The sequence below is a fragment of the Tachyglossus aculeatus genome, chromosome 10 (assembly GCF_015852505.1).
Source record: "Tachyglossus aculeatus isolate mTacAcu1 chromosome 10, mTacAcu1.pri, whole genome shotgun sequence".
NCBI classification, from domain to species: Eukaryota; Metazoa; Chordata; class Mammalia; order Monotremata; family Tachyglossidae; genus Tachyglossus; species Tachyglossus aculeatus.
In genome coordinates, this window is record NC_052075.1 from 48,779,966 (window position 1) to 48,798,102 (window position 18,137).

The following is an 18,137-nucleotide window of genomic DNA, read 5'->3' on the forward strand; positions in this document are numbered from 1 at the left end:
GATTAGAACCCATGACCTCTAATTCCCAAGCCCGGGCTCTTGCCACTGAGCCACGCTGCTCCTCTTCGACCCAAGCTGAGGGCGGGAGCCCTCACTGGCTCCCAAATGCAGCCTCGGGGGCTTCTTGTTTTGTAGTCCACAGCACTTTCACTTCACTTCACCTCATTTTAACCTCACAAGGTCTTTGTGAGGAAGGAGAGCCTGCAGTTTTTATCTCCCTCTTGTCAGAGGTGAGAGCTGGGGACCTGGGTTCTAATCCCAGCTCTACCGCTTGCCTGCTGTGTCCACTAGACCAGTGCTCTAGCCACTCGACTTCGCTGCTTCTCCCCGCTGACCACCCCAGCATTTATAGCAGTGCTTGGTAATCACTCAATCAGTGGTATTAATTGAGCATTTACTCTATAAGCTGTATTAAGCTCTTGGGAGACCACAACACAATACAGCAGACATATTCCTTGCCCACAACGTATGGAGTACGCAACTGAAACAAGAACCACAATTATTGTAAAGTGCGTATTTTTCGCCCAGAGTTGAGGGCTGATGGAGGCTTCTAAGGAGCAACAGGGCAGGGTCCCTAGGGAGCGGGGAGACCCTGGCTGCTCACGTGGGGCTGCAGCCAGGCATCTTCCCACCACCACAGTAGTGGGTGCAGCAGGATCTTGAGATTGGCTGCTTTGGGCCTTGATTGAGTTGGAAACCCAGAGGTGTCCTTGATAATAAAAACGCATTTTATGAGGGGGTGGGGGGCACCCAGGACCACCCCAGCCCACCCCCCGACCCTTCTCCCAGGCACCAAGGTCTGGCTCTGATATCCCATCACTGCCTGCCCCTTATCTGGTATCTAACTCCCTTCCCTTCTATCCCACCTGTCCTCTGCTCCCACGCCGATCCCAGTAACCCGTCCCCATCTAGTGTCTAACCCCATCCTGATCCCGGTAGCCCCTCCTCGCCTGTCCCTGCCTCATTTCTAATCCCATCAGCCCCCTCAAGCCCTCTTGCCTGCGAAGCCGTCAGCACGCCGGGAAGGGGCTCGGTCACTGGAGTCGGGGACCCTTTTTGAAGGAGTATTTGAAGAGGGTGCGTCTCCACGTCCTGAAGGCTGATCACGCACCGGAGATCCCGTTCTCCACCCACGCCCCTCTGCCCCAGGATCAAGTCTGAGAATGGGGGGCAAGGAGAAAAGCACCAGCCTTGGACTGAGCCTCGAGGGGCAGAGCATGGTCTGACGGACACCTATCACCGAAGCCGCGGCCTCCGCTGCAGCGAAAGGGCAATAGGACTGGAGCCAGGTGGCCAAATGGGCCATTTCTGCCTCCCTCGGCCTGGACCCGCTCTGGCCTCCGTGCTCTTTCCCCCCGCCCCGCCCAGATAATGTGATTTTTTTAAAGCAAAAATCTCGTTCTGTATTTTTACTATGACATGCGACAGAGTACGTTTGTTCTACAGTGCTGACGGATTTGTAAGCAGTCGGGTGGGGGCAAGGAGTGCGGGACTTGGGAATGAAGTCCGTTTTTTTCTTACGTGAGATGGGAGGTTTATTTTTGTATCCAACCACGACGGGGCCGGGCGGATGGGAGAGGCTTTCCGGGGCCCGGTCCGGGAGAAGGCCGCGGGGAGCCGGACACCGTGGCCGTGTCGCGTGGAGTGTCCGCGGCCAGTGGAGTGGAGGTGGGACCACGCGCCTTCTAGGGCTGGAAGCGTCACCCGAGGGGACAGTGATCCCGGGGATGCCCCGGCCCGAGGTGAACTACTGATCCGAAAGGTATTGACTGTGATTATTCTGCTTGGGACCAGATTCTTTAAATAAACCCTGTCCAAACTAAACCACCGCTGTCCTCTTGCTTGCTGCTGGGGGTGAGGAGGGACCGTTCCTAATGTGGGGTGGGGAAAACCACGGGATGGCCAATGATGGGGAACAAGGTTGTTAGCACAATTTAGAGGATTGGGGAGAGACAGGAAACCAGCAAGCGCTGCTTTTTCATGTGACTAAGGCTACTTTTTTCAAAGGCTCCTGGGTCTCGGGAGGGCAGGGAATGCATGTACTCTCCCAAGCGCTTAGTACAGTGCTCTGCACACAGTTAGCAATCAATACGAATGACTGACTTTGGGAGCAGGGAGCTGCCCACTGTCTAGGAAACTGACCCTCCAGTTAGAGGTTGCAGGAACAAGACTTACAGATATTGGGGAGCTATGGGGTGGGTGTGGAAATGGTCCCTTTCTCCCTTAAACGCGATAATAGAAATGCAACCTCCCGTAAACAAGTCCGAGGGGTGATCGGCCCAAGAAGCCGCCACAGATCTCGCGGGCCCCGGTAGACATGGCTGGAAAAAGTAACCCACCTCAACGGGCCACTGTTGTGGATGAGATCCGGCCTCCCCGAAAACCTCGGGTTCTCGATCCAGAGCGGGGGCCGGCTTTAATGGAGGTGGCCCACCCCACCAGGAGGCTGGAGTCCCCCTTGATAGCACTACACAGCAGAGAGGAGGGAGGGCCTCGGCTGTGGATGCCAGCAAGAATCCAGTGAAGTTCCTACCCTGGCTTAGGTTCTTTGGGCCTCGGGCCTGGTTGTGCCCCAGAGCGCCGGGACCACACGGATGGGACCCCGGGCGAGCAGAAGGGCACCTCTCGAACTCCTCGCGGGAGTCCTCACTGGGCCGTGGGCTGGAGCAGCCGGGCGCGGATCGTGGGGTCACAAAAAAAGCGCAGCTTCCTGGGCAGCAGTCTCACCTCCACCGGCATGGCTTCGTACTCCTCGGTATCGATGCTGAATGAGCCCTCTGTGCCCTGCGAAGGGAGACGGAGGCAGGGGCAGAATGCCGGCAAGACCGGCTCACGCCACCCTCGGACTCCTGTACTGGGCCAGGCTCGTTAGTTGCCTGGTAATGTTACGGCATCTTTGCCTGGCGGGGGTAACCCCCGCCGACTCCCTTACATCTTCCGTGGCTCAGTGGAAAGAGCCCGGCCTTTGGAGTCAGAGGTCATGGGGTTCAAATCCCGGCTCCGCCACTTGTCAGCTGGGTGACTCTGGGCAAGTCACTTCACTTCTCTAGGCCTCAGTTACCTCATTCATTCATTCAATCGTATTTATTGAGCACTTACTGTGTGCAGAGCACTGTACTAAGCGCTTGGGAAGTACAAGCTGGCAACATATAGAGACGGTCCCTACCCAACAGTGGGCTTACAGTCTAGAAGACTGTAAAATCTGTACCTCATCTGTAAAATGGGCATTAATAATAACAATAATAACAATTTGGGTATTTGTTAAGCGCTTACTATGTGCCAAGCACTGTTCTAAGCACTGGGGGAGATACAAGGTCATCAGGTTGTCCCACATGGGGCTCACAGTCTTAATCCCCATTTTCCAGATGAGGTCACTGAGGCCCAGAGAAGTGAAGTGACGTGCCCAAAGTCACACAGCTGGTAAGTGGCAGAGCTGGGATTAGAACCCACGACCTCTGACTCCCAAGCGTGCGCTCTTTCCATTGAGCCACGCTGCCTCTCTATTAAGACTGTAAGCCCCCCGCGGGACAACCTGATCACCCTGTAACCTCTCCAGCGCTTAGAACAGTGCTTTGCACAAAGTAAGCGCTTAATAAATGCCATTATTATTATTATCTTCCCTGCCCCTGCCCGCCACTCTTGGGGAGGGCCGGGAAAGGGGACTCCACTATCTTCGCCGGCATTATCTGCGGCGAGAACCACCCCCCGGCTACTGGATCGGACAGGGGCTGCCCTGATCCTGGATCTCCTGCAGCTCTAAGGTCTGGTTCTCTCACAGAGTAAACGGGCACCTCCCTGTCAGGATGGGGAAGTGATGTTTTCTGAAGAAAAGCAATCCTTGAAAGCGGAACTCTAGGAAGGGAAAGGCCCTCAGGCTGGCCCCAGACCACCATCTGCTAAGGGAGTTCCCGCTTCCTTGGCGTGGGCCAGTCGCCCCGTGAGCCTGGATTAGACGGCCGGCCGGCCGGCCGCGTTCGGGGTTTGGACCTGCAAACTTCCTGGGCACGCCTCCGGGCTCTGGAAGGGGCTTCCCGACCCTGCGGCCTCCAGTCTCTCACCTCAGGAAGGAGCAGCGTGCACCTGCTGGCTTGCAGGAACTGCGTTCCTTCAGGGCACAGCTGGGGATCCCTCATCTTCTGACTCCTGTTGATCAGAAAGGAAAGTCATCGGCGGGGAGATTTCCGGGCCGGGCTCCCCGAACCCGTTGCCAGAAGCCGACTGGGGGCCGGGATGGCCCCTCATCCCCAACCATTTGCTTCGAGCCCTGTCGTTGATGCCTCCATTCATTCAATTCATTCAATTGTATTTATTGAGTGCTTACTGTGTGCAGAGCACCGTACTAAGCTCCAAAGATCCACACCAAGTTGCCCACCACCTCATTTGTTGGCAATGTCCCCTGGGGTTGTAAGGGCACAGTACAGCAAAGTCTCAGACCAAGTTGCATCCCAGCTGGAAGGCAGACCAGCCGGACGCGTGCCCATCAGGAAGGCGTGGCTGTTTGGGAAGAAGGTCCGTCAACGACAAACCCGACAGTGCAACGAGGGACGGTGTTTGTCCGTGCTCCCTGTGGATGGGGCTGAGGCTCCCGCCGCCGCCTTTTCCACGTCACATTCAATGAGAGGTGAATCAGCCTCCTCTCTGATCTCCCATCCTCCTGTCTCTCCCCACTTCAATCCATCCTTCACGCCGCTGCCCGAATCGTCTTTGTGCAGAAACGCTCTGGGCATGTTACTCCCCTCAAAAATCTCCAGTGGCTACCAATCAACCTACGCATCAGGCAAAAACTCCTCACCCTTGGCTTCAAGGCTGTCCATCCCCTCACCCCCTCCTACCTCACCTCCCTTCTCTCCTTCTCCAGCCCAGCCCGCCCCCTCCGCTCCTCTGCCGCTCACCTCCTCACCGTTAGGCCTCGTTCTCACCTGTCCCGCCATCTACCCCCGGCCCCCGTCCTCCCCCGGGCCCGGAATGCCCTCCCTCTGCCCATCCGCCAAGCTAGCTCTCTTCCTCCCTTCAAGGCCCTACTGAGAGCTCACCTCCTCCAGGAGGCCTTCCCACACTCAGCCCCCTCCTTCCTCTCCCCCTCCTCCCCATCTCCACCCCCCCGCCTTACCTCCTTCCCTTCCCCACAGCACCTGTATATATGGTTTTACGTATTTATTACTCTATTTATTTTACTTGCACATATTCTATTTTATTTTGTTAATATGTTTTGTTTTGTTCTCTGTCTCCCCCTTCTAGACTGTGAGCCCACTGTTGGGTAGGGACCGTCTCTATATGTTGCCAACTTGGACTTCCCAAGCGCTTAGTACAGTGCTCTGCACACAGTAGGCACTCAATAAATACAATTGAATGAATGAATGAATGACCCCTGGCCCATGTCTTCCCCCTGGCCTGGAATGCCCTCCCTCCGCACATCCACCAAGCTAGCTCTCTTCCTCCCTTCAAAGCCCTACTTAGAGTTCACCTCCTCCAGGACGCCTTCTTACACTGAGCCCCCTCCTTCCTCTCCCCCTCCTCCCCCTCCCCATCCCCCCGCATTACCTCCTTCCCCTCCCCACAGCACCTGTATATATATATATACATGTGTTTATATATATATATGTGTATATATATATATGTGTTTGTACATATTTATTACTCTATTTTATTTGTACCTATTTATTCTATTTATTTTATTTTGTCAACATGTTTTGTTTTGTTGTCTGTCTTCCCCTTCTAGACTGTGAGCCCGCTGTTGGGTAGGGACCATCTCTATACGTTGCCAACTTGGACTTCCCAAGCGCTTAGTCCAGTGCTCTGCACACAGTCAGCGCTCAATAAATACGATTGAAGGGTTGAATGAATGAAAGGTGAACTCCGCTCTCTTTTCCCTCACTCTCTCCCTTCCCCTGGGATATCAGAGATGACGGCCAGCAGCGACGGACTCTTGAGGATCAGCTTGGAGGCCCCGTTAATTTTTCATCTCCCGCCGCTCAATTTCCACTCCAGCATTTCTGCGCCAAGCACTTACATCTACCTATGGCCGTCCTTGTTTTTAAGCAGTAGCTCACGTCTTGGCCCCTTTCCTTCTTCCTCCTACTTAATTTAGACTGAGAGCCCCACGTGGGACGGGGATTGTGTCTGACCTGATTAACTTGTCTCTACCTACAGGATTAAGAACAGTGTTTGACACACAGTAACCACTTCGATACTATAATTATTTTAGTGGCTTCCTCCACGCTGGATTATAGGTTCTTCGGTAGTTCTACTGTACTCTCCCAAGAGTTTAGCCCAGTGCTCAGCTCCCTTAAGGCATTCAATAAATACCACTGGCTGGTTGAGTGCCAACCAGCTACAGCTGCCAGCAGGGCAAAGACTGACTGTATGGAAGTGCCCCCCAGCTCTAAGAGAAGCAGCGTGGCTCAGAGGAAAGAGCCCGGGCTTTGGAGTCAGAGGTCAGGGGTTCAAATCCCGGCTCCGCCAATTGGCAGCTGTGTGACTTTGGGCAAGTCACTTCACTTCTCTGGGCCTCAGTTACCTCATCTGGAAAATGGGGATTAAGATTGTGAGCCCCCCATGGGACAACCTGATCACCTTGTAACCTCCCCAGCACTTACAACAGTGCTTTGCGATCAATCGTATTTATTGAGCGCTTACTGTGTGCAGAGCACTGTACTAAGCACTTGCACTGTACTTGCACATAGTAAGCGCTTAATAAATGCCATTATTATTATTATTATTATACAGCTATACTTCTATTTATTCTGATGGTATTGACACCTGTCTCCACATTTTGTTTTGTTGTCTGTCTCCCCCTTCTACACTGAGGGTAGGGACCGTCTCTATATGCTGCCAACTTGGACTTGTGCTTAGTACAGTGCTCTGCACACAGTAGGCGCTCAATAAATTCATTCATTCATTCAATCATATTTATTGAGTGCTTACTGTGTGCAGAGCACTGTACTACAAGTCGGCAGCATATAGTGACGGTCCCTACCCAACAGCGGGCTCACAGTCTAGAAGGGGAAGACAGACGACGAAACAAAACAGATTAACAAAATAGAAAAATAGAATAGTAAATATGTACAAGTAAAATAGAGTAATCAACCTGTCCGAACATATATACAGGTGCTGTGGGGAGGGGAAGGAGGTAGGGTGGGGGGAAGGGGGAGAGGAAGGAGGGGACTCAGTCTGGGAAGGCCTCCTGGAGGAGGTGAGCTCTCAGTAGGGCTTTGAAGGGAGGAAATACGATTGATTGATTGATTGAATGAACGAAGTAAGGCCGCTGCCCCTATGGCCAAAATCCCTGACCCTTTCCCTTGAGTCGCAGGAGAGGGAGTCCTGTGATCAGAGAAACACCAGGGAGAGAGGTGACGGCCTGCCCGGGGCTGTGGGGATGGGGGACACCAGGAGAGGGAAGACCCTGTCTAAGGAGGAGTTGGAGATGGGCCGCAGGGGCAGGGCAAGGTGGGGCTTAACCCAAGCTGGAACTCACAGGCTTGACCCCACCGAGGAGGGGTGAGGAGGGGAAAGCCGGGGAGACGTATCGTCCGGCACCCAGGGGCAGCGGTCTTTTCGTTCACCCCTCCCGGCTCCCGTTCGAAAGCCTCGGGGCAAAAAACGCGGAGCCCCGGGGGGTCTAGCTGTGCCCCGGCTGGCCCAAGGACACAAGCCGAACTGCGGGTGGTCATGTGTAGAGAAGCAGCATGGCTCAGTGGAAAGAGCCCGGGCTTTGGAGTCGGAGGTCATGGGTTCAAATCCCACTCCGCCAATTGTCAGCTGGGTGACTTTGGGCAAGTCACTTCACTGCTCTGTGACTCAGTTTCCTCATCTGTAAAATGGGGATTAAGACTGCGAGCCCCACGTGGGATAACCTGACCACCTTGTATCCCCTCAGTGCTTAGAACAGTGCTTTGCACATAGTAAGCGCTTAACAAATACCACTATTATTATTATTATGTGTTGCCCGCTCTCCCGGACCTCCGCGCTGGGGGCCGCATCGCTTACCTCTCGTCGCCTTTCAAACCGGACCCCCTCCGCCTGCCCTCGATTCCAGTTCCCATGAGCCCCGGGGGACCCAGAACAGGAAAGTCACACCTCCGCTCGCCCACCCCGTGGAGGGGCCCCTACCACCATAGCCACCGCACTCACCCCATGCTGACAAAGTCTCCTTTGCTGATGGTGCCCGGCTCAATGCAAATATTCATGGAGTCTTCAGTGCGCTGGAGAAGGGATCCGGGAAAGCTTGAATTAGTAGCCGGCCACGGGAACAGAGGGGCAGTTGGCCCCCAGCCCAGAGGGCCTCGGGGTTTGGCCTTTGGAAGTATTCATTCATTCAATTCAATCGTATTTATTGAGTGCTTACTGTGTGCAGAGCACTGTACTAAGCGCTTAAGTATCAAATGGGGGCCTGTCTCAGGTGGCAAAATGTCCCCTCCCACTCTGCTTAGTTCTTCTGAGAAGCCAGTGAACGTGGGGGCAGTACTTTGACTTCCAGGGGAGAGCAAGAGAAAATGGAGATTGCAGGAAGCCAGAGAAAGCTGCAGAAGAGAGGAGAGATGGGAGAGGAGAAAGAAGGGTTGGGAGAGAGAAGAAAGGGGAGAAGAGAAAGAAAGGGAGGGAAAAGAAAAAGGGAGGGGGAAAGAAGAAAGGGGAGAGGGAGAGAGAGAGGAAAAGGGGGGAGAGGACCCAGAGGAAAGGGAGAAGGGGAGAGGAGAGAGGGAACAGCAGGGAGAACAATACCTGTTCTCCCTTCTACTTAGATTACAAGCCCCCTGTGGGCAGGGGCTGGGTCCAATCTGCTTATCATGGATTTATTTATATTAACGTCTGCCTCCCCCTCTAAGCTGTAAGCTCACTGTGGGCAGGGAACGTGCCTACCAACTCCGTGGCACTAAACTCTCCCCAAATGCTTAGTACAGTGCTCTAAACGTGGTAAGACTTCATAAATACCACTGATCGACTGCATCTACCCCAGCGGTCGGTACAGTGTTTGGCCATAATAAGCGCTTCACAAATGTGATGACTATCTGGAAAATGGGGATTACGTCTGTGAGCCCCACGTGGGACAACTTGGTTACCTTGTATCTACCCCAGCGCTTAGAACAGTGCTTGGCACATAGTAAGTGCTTAATAAATGTCATTATTATTATTATTATTAGGGCAGAAGGGAGCCCAGCCCCTGGCTGTCGGTCCAGGAGCCCATGATTAAGTCCATATGCTTAATGCCTCCTTGCCTACGGACCCTCAAAGCCAGCCCCAATCAACAAGTCAGGGAGGACGACATGTCAGGAGGGCCACAGGAATTCATTCAATCGTATTTATTGAGCGCTTACTGTGTGAAGAACTGGACTAAGCGCTTGGGAAGTACAAGTTGATGAAGCAAGGGTTGGTCCCGAGGCATCCCGAATAAACGGGAGGTGGAGAAACTAAGTGGAAGTGACCTGGACAGGGAAGCCAAAAATGGATGCATCCTTAGACCGGGCAGCTTTTCGGGAAAGCGGCTACAAGCATCACGTTAGCAAGTCGAAGACCAAGGGTGTGCGCTCTCTCTCTCTCTGTCTCTCACCCCCACACACCCCCCTCCCCTGCGCAGTAGCCAGAGAGGACAAACACCGCCTCTCCCAGCCCCTTCGCCCCTCCGACCCAACCCATCTACCCTCCCTTCTCCCTCGCAGGCCGGAACGCTTGAAGGAAGATGAAGTGGGTGCGTAGATGGCCCTCTTACCAACGGATCAAGCCGACTGTTCTGCGTCGTGATGGACAGCTCGATGGTGGACAGCGCTACTTCCTCCCAGGCCTCTGGGGTCACTTCCCGGGAGATGGCTGTGGAAATGCATTAAGCACGGGTCAATTTCCCCCACCGGTGCCCCTCTGCTACAAACACAAGTGTCCGGTGCTGCCAGCTGCTCAGTTCTTCTGCTTTTTCCATGCTGTTTTTTGCTGCTCCTCCCCTCCTTCAGCTCGACTCACTTCCCACCCCTCGCCGAAGACCACGGAGGCAGCAGGGCGCAGAGCGGGAGCCTTATCCCTGAGAGAGTCCCATTGGCAACAAGATGGAGCAGGGAACGAGGAGCGGAAACTCCCCCTCTGCCCCTAAAACTCTCTGCCCAGGGGGTGGGAAGGAGAACTCTGGGTGGCCCGGATGCCATTTTCATTAGGAGGCAGGAGGATGGCTGAAATGACCTCTGGTAAATCCTTTCGGGGACTTGCGGGCTCTATTTCTCTCCTCAAAGTTGTGGCAGTCCTTTCCACAACAGGGCTTCGAACTCCTCCCTTGGGAAGCAGCGTAGCCTAATGGAAAGAGCCCAAGCCTGGAAGCCAGGGGATTTGGGTTCTCATCCCAACTCCCTCACTAGCCTGCGGAGTGACCTTGTGCAAGTCACTTCACTGGTCCTCATCCATAAAGCGGGTTCTCCCTCCCTGTTAAGACTGTACTCCCCATGTAGGATAGAGACTGCGTCCAGAGCACCAGGCTAAGGGCTTGGGAGAGCACAATGTATTAAACGCTTAGTACAGTGCTCTGCACACAGTAAGCGCTCAATAAATACGATTGATTGATTATTCTATTTTGTTAATGATGTGCATAGAGCTTTAATTCTATTTGTTCTGACGATTTTAACACCTGTCTACGTGTTGTTTTGTTGTCTGTCTCCCCCTTCTAGCCCGTTGTTGGGTAGGGACTGTTTCTATATGTTGCTGACTTGTACTTCCCAAGCGCTTAGTACAGTGCTCTGCACACAGTAAGTGCTCAATAAATACGATTGAATGAATGAATGAATCAATATAACAGACCCGTTCCCTGCCCACAATGACCTGATTATCCCATTTCTATCCAGTATCTACCCCAGTGCTGGTAGTGTGGCTTAACCTAGAGCGAGCGCTTCGCGAACCCCCCGGCGATTGTTCTAACTGCTCACCAGTCTGAGGGCGCGTCCAATACGAGGTCAGCCTTCGGTATAGCCTGCGGTATAAGGCAGGTCGGGGGGGCCTCTCTTCCGGCTCCTCCGGGGGTCTCTCGGTTGGCCCCGTGTACAGGATGGAGGCCTGATGCACCTGGGGCCACTCCTTGTCTCCCAAAAGAGAGGAGAAGGTTTAGACGCTGGTCAGAGACCTCCACCCGCTTGGGAGTATCGGAACAGATGCTCCTTCAGTCATTCAGTTCTCTCTAGACTGTAAGCCCGATGTGGGCTACCAACTCTGTTGTACTGTACTCTCCCAGCGTGGCTCAGTGGAAAGAGCCTGGGCTTTGGAGTCAGGGGTCATGGGTTCAAATCCCGGCTCCGCCAATGGTCAGCTGTGTGACTTCGGGCAAGTCACTTCACTTCTCTGGGCCTCAGTTCCCTCATCTGGAAAATGGGGATTAAGACTGTGAGCCCCCCGAGGGACAACCTGATCACCTTGTAACCTCCCCAGCGCTCAGAACAGTGCTTTGCACATAGTAAGCGCTTAATACATGCCATCATCATCATCATCATCCCAAGCACTTAGTACAGTGCTCTGAGCACAGTAATCGCTCAATATACCATTAAAGATGATTTCCAGAAGAAAGCAGAAACTCTCGCCTTGCTACGCATGGCCTAGCGGAGAGAGCAAGGGCTTGGGAGTCAGATGACTTTGGCTCTAATCCCAGCTTCTCAATGTACCTGTTGTGTGACCTTGGGCAAGTCACTTAACTCCTCCGTGCCTCAGTTCCCTCATCTGCAAAAGGGGGGGTTCAATACCCGTTCTCCCTCTTACTTAGACTGTGAGCTTCTATGTGGGACTTGATTATCTTTTATCTACCCCAGCACGTAGTAAGTGCTTAACAAATACCACAAATGTTATTTTCGTTATTATTATACCCAGGATTAGGGCTCAAGACCACCTGGGATGGGTGGAGGGCTCTTCTTAAACATCTCAGTCTCTGCACTTGGCTGCCAAGAAACCCATCCTTCCGCCTAGCCAATCCCTCTCCTGCTCCCACCCTCTCTTGTTGGACACAAGCCCCTTCCTTCCTTTCCCCCTACTCCCCCTCCCCATCCCCCCGCCGCCTTACCTCCTTCTCCTCCCCACAGCACCTGTATATATGTATATATGTTTGTACATATTACTCTATTTATTTTACTTGTACATATTTATTCCATTTATTTTATTTGGTTTATGTCTTGTTTTGTTGTCTGTCTCCCCCTTCTAGACTGTGAGCCCGCTGTTGGGTAGGGACCGTCTCTATATGTGGCAAACTTGTACTTCCCAAGCGCTTAGTACAGTGCTCTGCACACAGTAAGCGCTCAATAAATACGATTGAATGAATGAATGAATGAATCCCGACCAGTGCCCTCCACTATCACTCTCCCTCTACTAGCAGCGGGTTACCGTATCACCCTCCTGATGGTGACACCACCCCAATTCCTTTCACCTCTCCTCATCAGGCTTCCTTTCCACCTCTTGAAGCGTTTCAATTTCCTCCCTTAGCCGGATCCTTTATAAGGTGTCTGCCACCAGGCCCCAAACTCTCACCACGGACCAACCCAGGCAGACTGGGCTCCTCTCCCCCCTCCCTCCCCCTCTCCATCCCCCCCGCCTTACCTCCTTCCCTTCCCCACAGCACCTGTATATATGTATATATGTTTGTACGGATTTATTACTCTATTGATTTTACTTGTACATGTCTATTCTATTTATTTTATTTTGTTAATATGTTTTGTTTTGTTCTCTGTCTCCCCCTTCTAGACTGTGAGCCCACTGTTGGGTAGGGACCGTCTCTATGTGTTGCCTACTTGTACTTCCCAAGCGCTTAGTACAGTGCTCTGCACACAGTAGGTGCTCAATAAATACGATTGATTGATTGACTGTCTAGCAGAAGGTTTGCTTCCCACCTGTCGTCCGTCCTACTGCCTTTGAAAGGTTGTTCGGAGCAGCTCACACGTTACTAATTCCTACTCATCTCGGGGTCAACTAAGACACCCACCCCCCCCCCAAAAAAATCTTCCTCCCTTGGTTTTGTTCCTACCCACTCTTTCTCCATCATGCATTTGGGCAGGGGCTGTTTTTTGGGTCCCTGACTGTTCTACCCAATCCCTTGTCCCTGTTGAATTCCATCCTACATATTTATTCTATTTATTTTATTTGGTTTATATGTTTTGTTTTGTTGTCTGTCCCCCCCTTCTAGACTGTGAGCCCACTGTTGGGTAGGGACTGTCTCTATATGTTGCCAACTTGGACTTCCCAAGCGCTTTAGTACAGTGCTCTGCACACAGTAAGCGCTCAATAAATACAATTGATTGATTGATTGATTGAAGGTGACGCTTCCAATTCCCAAGGTCCCTCTGGATTCAATTCCCATCCTGGCTCACCCCGCTGCCCAATTCAATACTCTCTAACCAATTTCATCCCTCGGGATTTTTATTCCCTCCTGAGGGGCATCCATCAGCACAACCAATCCCACGGGCAAAGCCACATGTCGGGGCAAGCGGTGAAATGGTCCTGGTGCTCCTTGGTCGCGGAGGCCCAGGAGAGCCGGGGTGGTCTCTAAAGACGGCACCTTCTACCGGTCCCCACCTTACGAAACCCACAGGTGAGAGGTCGGGTGACCGTGACGGCCAGATGGCCTCTGGGCTCTCTCTCCCAGTTGCCCCGCAGACGGAGCAATGCAAGCCGAGCGAGGTCAGATCACTTGTCTAGTCAACCCGAGGGCCTGGTGGTAAATTTGGGGCCCGAACAGAAGCCTTCCTTCTCCCAGGCCAGTGCTTTCTCCACTAGATCAAGCTGTCGGCATTAAATGGGCTGGCTGCTGTGTGGTGGCTTGGCTCATAAATCAAAAGCCACCCCAACTGCTCTGAAGTGCAGGACTCAACCGTCGTGTCTGTCTCTCTCCCTCCTCCCCACTGATCCTGGCTGTTCTGGGAAGGATGCGGTTACTGGAGGGGAAGAACCTCAGGTAATAATAATGATGGCGTTTATTAAGCGCTAACTAGGTGCAAAGCACTGTTCTAAGCCCTGGGGAGGTTACAATAATAATAATAATGACAGTATTTGTTAAGCGCTTACTATGTGCAAAGCCCTGTTCTAAGCGCTGGGGAGGTTACAAGGTGATCAGGTTGTCCCATGGGGGTAGCTCACAGTCTTCATCCCCTTTTACAGATGAGGTAACTGAGGCCCAGAGAAGTTAAGTGACTTGCCCAAAGTCACACAGCTGACAAGTGGCAGAGCTGGGATTTGAACCCATGACCTCTGACTCCAAAGCCCGGGCTCTTTCCACTGAGCCATGCTGCTTCTCAGAAGAGAAGAGAACCTACAAGGGCCGAGAATCCAGCGACGGACCGCTTGGTCTGTTTCTTCTCTGATTTCGTTCCGATAACTTTCAGTTTCTCTGCCCCGGATGCAAAGCTATCCCAAAAGCTATCCCAACTCCGTCAACTATCAGCTGTGTGACTTTGGGCAAGTCACTTCACTTCTCTGGGCCTCAGTTACCTCATCTGTAAAATGGGGATTAAGATTGTGAGCCCCACGTGGGACAACCTGAGCACCTTGTAACCTCCCCAGCGCTTAGAACAGTGCTTTGCACCTAGTAAGCACTTAATAAATGCCATTATGATTATTATTATCATTATTATTAAAAGAGTGGTGGGTTTGCCTACAAGGAATGCCTCTGGCCCCACCCGAGTGGGGTTTCCCTGAGGTAAACTAGTGGCCCCCAGAGATAATATCAGCTACTCCTCACCAACTGGGGATCAACTTTTCCTTCCAAATGTCGGGGTAGAGCGGGGATAGGTGTTTTCGGGAGCGGACGGGGGCCGGGCTTCAAAGAGCTAACAGATCACAAACCACCATTTTGGGTCCTTTTCGCCCCAACAAGTCCAACTCAAAAAGTGGTGGGGTTGACCGGACTCCACCCCCCTCACCGTGGGCTCCTTGCTTCCACCACCTCCATCCCTGAAATCCCAAACGTACCCATGCGTAAAAATCCAGTGCAGTGACCTACTAATTGTGGCTTTGCCCAGTCTGAGTTTCGTTTACCTTAAGAGTGCTGAAAAAGTGAGCAGCTTTGGTTTTCAGGGGCCCCAGGTACCAGTACCTAGGAAGAATTCAGACGGAGGAAACTCAGGTGAGAAGGTTCATGATTCCCAGGTTAGCGTTCACCAGTCCGGAGCCCTGCTCGTGGCAGGAGGGCACATTTCCCTAGCTAGGACGGGCTTCTTACCTTCCGGGAACCTGGAGATAAAGCAATTAGGTCCCCAAAAGACCCTGAAGCATAAGAAGAAAAGGGGAACAGAGAGAAGCAGCATGGGCCTGAGAATCAGAGTACCTGGGTTCTCATTCCAGCTCCGCCGCTTACCTGCTGGGTGACCTTGAAAAAGTCAGTATATTCCTCTGGGCCTCAATTTCCTCATCTGGAAAATGGGGATTCCATATCCGTTCACCCTTCCACTTAGACTGTGAATACTATGTGGGACAGGGACAGCGTCGGCCCTGATTCATTTGTATCTACTCCAGTGCTTTGTGCCGTGTTTGGCACGTAGTTAGTGCTTAATATAAATCACAATTCTTTTTCTTATTATTATTATTACTAAGGATGCTTCTTTTTCCTAAGTACTCCAGATAACGGTGCTAATTCATAAAGCATGGCACCAAGGCATCTGATGATGATGATGAAAAATGGAACCTGGGAGAAGCATCCTTAAATAATAATAATGATGATGGCATTTATTAAGCGCTTACTATGTGCAAAGCACTGTTCTAAGTGCTGGGGAGGTTACAAGACGATCAGGTTGTCCCTCGGAGGGCTCACAGTCTTAATCCCCATTTTTACAGATGAGGTAACTGAGGCACAGAGAAGTTAAGTGACTTGCCCAAAGTCACACAGCTGACAATTGAACCCATGACCTCTGACTCCAAAGCCCGGGCTCTTTCCACTGAGCCACGCTGCTTCTCAAATAAGTCAGCACGACTTTCACCATCTCCAGTGCTAATGAAGAGCCACAGTGAGTGGCACCTTGTCCGTACGAAGGGTTTGGAGACTTAAGTCCTTGCCCTTGAGGAGCTTGCAATCTTACAGGGATCCAGACATTCGGAGGCTGCTCATTTCTACCCTGCAGCCACCCTTCTCTTTCCACCACCCGCTGCGGTCTGCCGCTCCACTCCAGCAGGCCGGGGAATTGCCATTTCGGCTCGGGAGTCTGATGGAAGGAAAGCCAGCTTTTTCGAGCCCCCTGGGGGATTCCGTTTCTGGCGAGCGCTGAAAGGCAAATCTTCCGGGGTGAGTGTCAACTCTTTCCTGCCTTCCCGGCGAGCGGTCTGGCCTGGCCCACCACTGCCCCGCCTTGATTTACTCCCAGAGGGTCACCGGCAGGGAGTTGAAATGACCGAAACGGGGGGAGAGCCTGGGAAAAAAACAGCTCAAGTTTATGGGGCACCAAACCCAAGCTGCAGGTGACGTGGAGAAAATGACACCCTGGGAAAGCTTCCTCAGGAGGCGAGCGCTCCTGAGGTCAGAGACCCCACCGATCCACATGCCATCCTCTTACTTGCTAACGCGGACACCTGTGTCTCTGTAGGATCCCCATCTGAGCCCCGTCAAGGCGAACACGGGCTGCTCCTTTTCTCCCTGCGGCCGAAAGAAGGACAAAGTCAAACCGACCCCTAGACTGGCACCTGGTTTCCTTCCTTCCCTCCCCAGTATGCCTCCAGCCCAGCTTCAGGCCTTTCTTTTTAAATAAAAGAAAACTGTATTTGTTAAGCGCTTACTGTGTGTCAGGCACCGTTCTAAACGTTGGGGCAGAGAGGAGTTAATCAGGTCAGGCACAGTCCCCATCCCTCATGGGGCTCACAGGCTAAATAAGATGGAGAACAGGTCCTGAGTCCCTGTTTTGCAGTAGAGGAAACTGAGGCACAGGGAAGTTAAGTGACTTGCCCAAGGTCACTTAGCAGGCACGTGGCAGAGCCGGGATTAGAACCCAGTTCCTCTGGCTCCCGGGTCCCTGCTTTATCCCCTAGGCCACGCTGATTCTCAATAACTGATCCCTGGTTAGCAGATGCCAGGCTGTCCCGGCACACACGAGGGTGGTAATTCTTACTGTATGGGACCAAAGAAGCGATTACATGGTACGTGTCGGTGTCTTATCCTTTACCAACGAGGCGCCCACCAGCCGGGGTGCTGCCATCTTGAATGAGATGGCGTGAATATGCTTCCAAGCAATCAGGGCACCCCCAAAAATGCCCTAAGCTACACAGATGGACCCACGGCACACGGCCTGGCAAGATCTCATCTATCAGATCGTAGTCAGGATCCCCCACTTCCTCATTCATTTATTCAATCGTATTTATTGAGCACTTACTGTGTGCAGAGCACTGTACTAAGCGCTCGGGAAGTCCAAGTTGGCAACATATAGAGACGGTCCCTACCCAACAATGGGCTCACAGTCTAGAAGACTTCTCCCTCCCCCGTCCCACTCAAGAACGTCTGGTTAGGAGCCGGCTGACGAGGGCAGGGTCGCGGTCCTCCTGGGATCTCTAGCTCTTCTGGCCCTTTTGAAGTTATATTAAAGGCGGTCCCCCCTCCCCACAACAAAACAGAGATTGGCTTCCCTTTCGGTGAGTTTCTGCTCGTATTTTGGGCTTAATTTGGATCTTTGGTTTTTTTTTCCCCCTTTTTCCTTATTTGCAAGCCAGGCAACAGGTAGCACGGGAACAGGATCCCCGGGCCGTTTGGGGGACAGAGCTGTCCTTCGCTCCCAACCTGCCTCCCACCCGGGACTTCATAACCCCTCACGCCACCTCCCAGGATCTGGATCCAGGCCTGAAAGGGCTTCTCCTGGATTAATAAATAATAAATGAGGATGGTATTTGTTAAGTGCTTACTATGGGCCAAGCACTGGGGTAGATACAGGGTAATCAGATTGCCGCACGTGGGGCTCACAGTCTTAATGCCCATTTTACAGATGAGACAACTGAGGCACACAGAAGTTAAGCGACTTGCCCAAAGTCACACAGCTGGTAAGTGGCGAAGCTGGGATTATTTATATTTATAATAAAAAAATTTATAAATAAAAAATATTTATTTTATTTTGTTAGTATGCTTGGTTTTGTTCTCTGTCTCCCCCTTGTAGACTGTGAGTCCACTGTTGGGTAGGGACTGTCTCTATATGTTGCCAATTTGTACTTCCCAAGCGCTTAGTACA

The 18,137-nt window shown here is 52.4% G+C and overlaps 1 protein-coding gene across 1 annotated transcript in view; it reads right to left on the minus strand.

Annotated features, from left to right (window-relative positions):
• Positions 1-2,098: 2,098 nt before the first annotated feature.
• The window catches only part of AGK (acylglycerol kinase), a 56,188-nt gene continuing 40,149 nt past the window's right edge, over positions 2,099-18,137 (minus strand). The window contains exons 10-16 of the mRNA XM_038753092.1: positions 16,485-16,564; positions 14,977-15,034; positions 10,899-11,046; positions 9,707-9,804; positions 8,131-8,201; positions 4,059-4,143; positions 2,099-2,784 (exon numbers count right to left, since the gene is read on the minus strand). Of these exons, the coding sequence (XP_038609020.1) occupies positions 2,647-2,784; positions 4,059-4,143; positions 8,131-8,201; positions 9,707-9,804; positions 10,899-11,046; positions 14,977-15,034; positions 16,485-16,564 (678 nt within the window). The 3' untranslated portion in view covers positions 2,099-2,646. The remainder of the gene's footprint in view (positions 2,785-4,058; positions 4,144-8,130; positions 8,202-9,706; positions 9,805-10,898; positions 11,047-14,976; positions 15,035-16,484; positions 16,565-18,137) is intronic.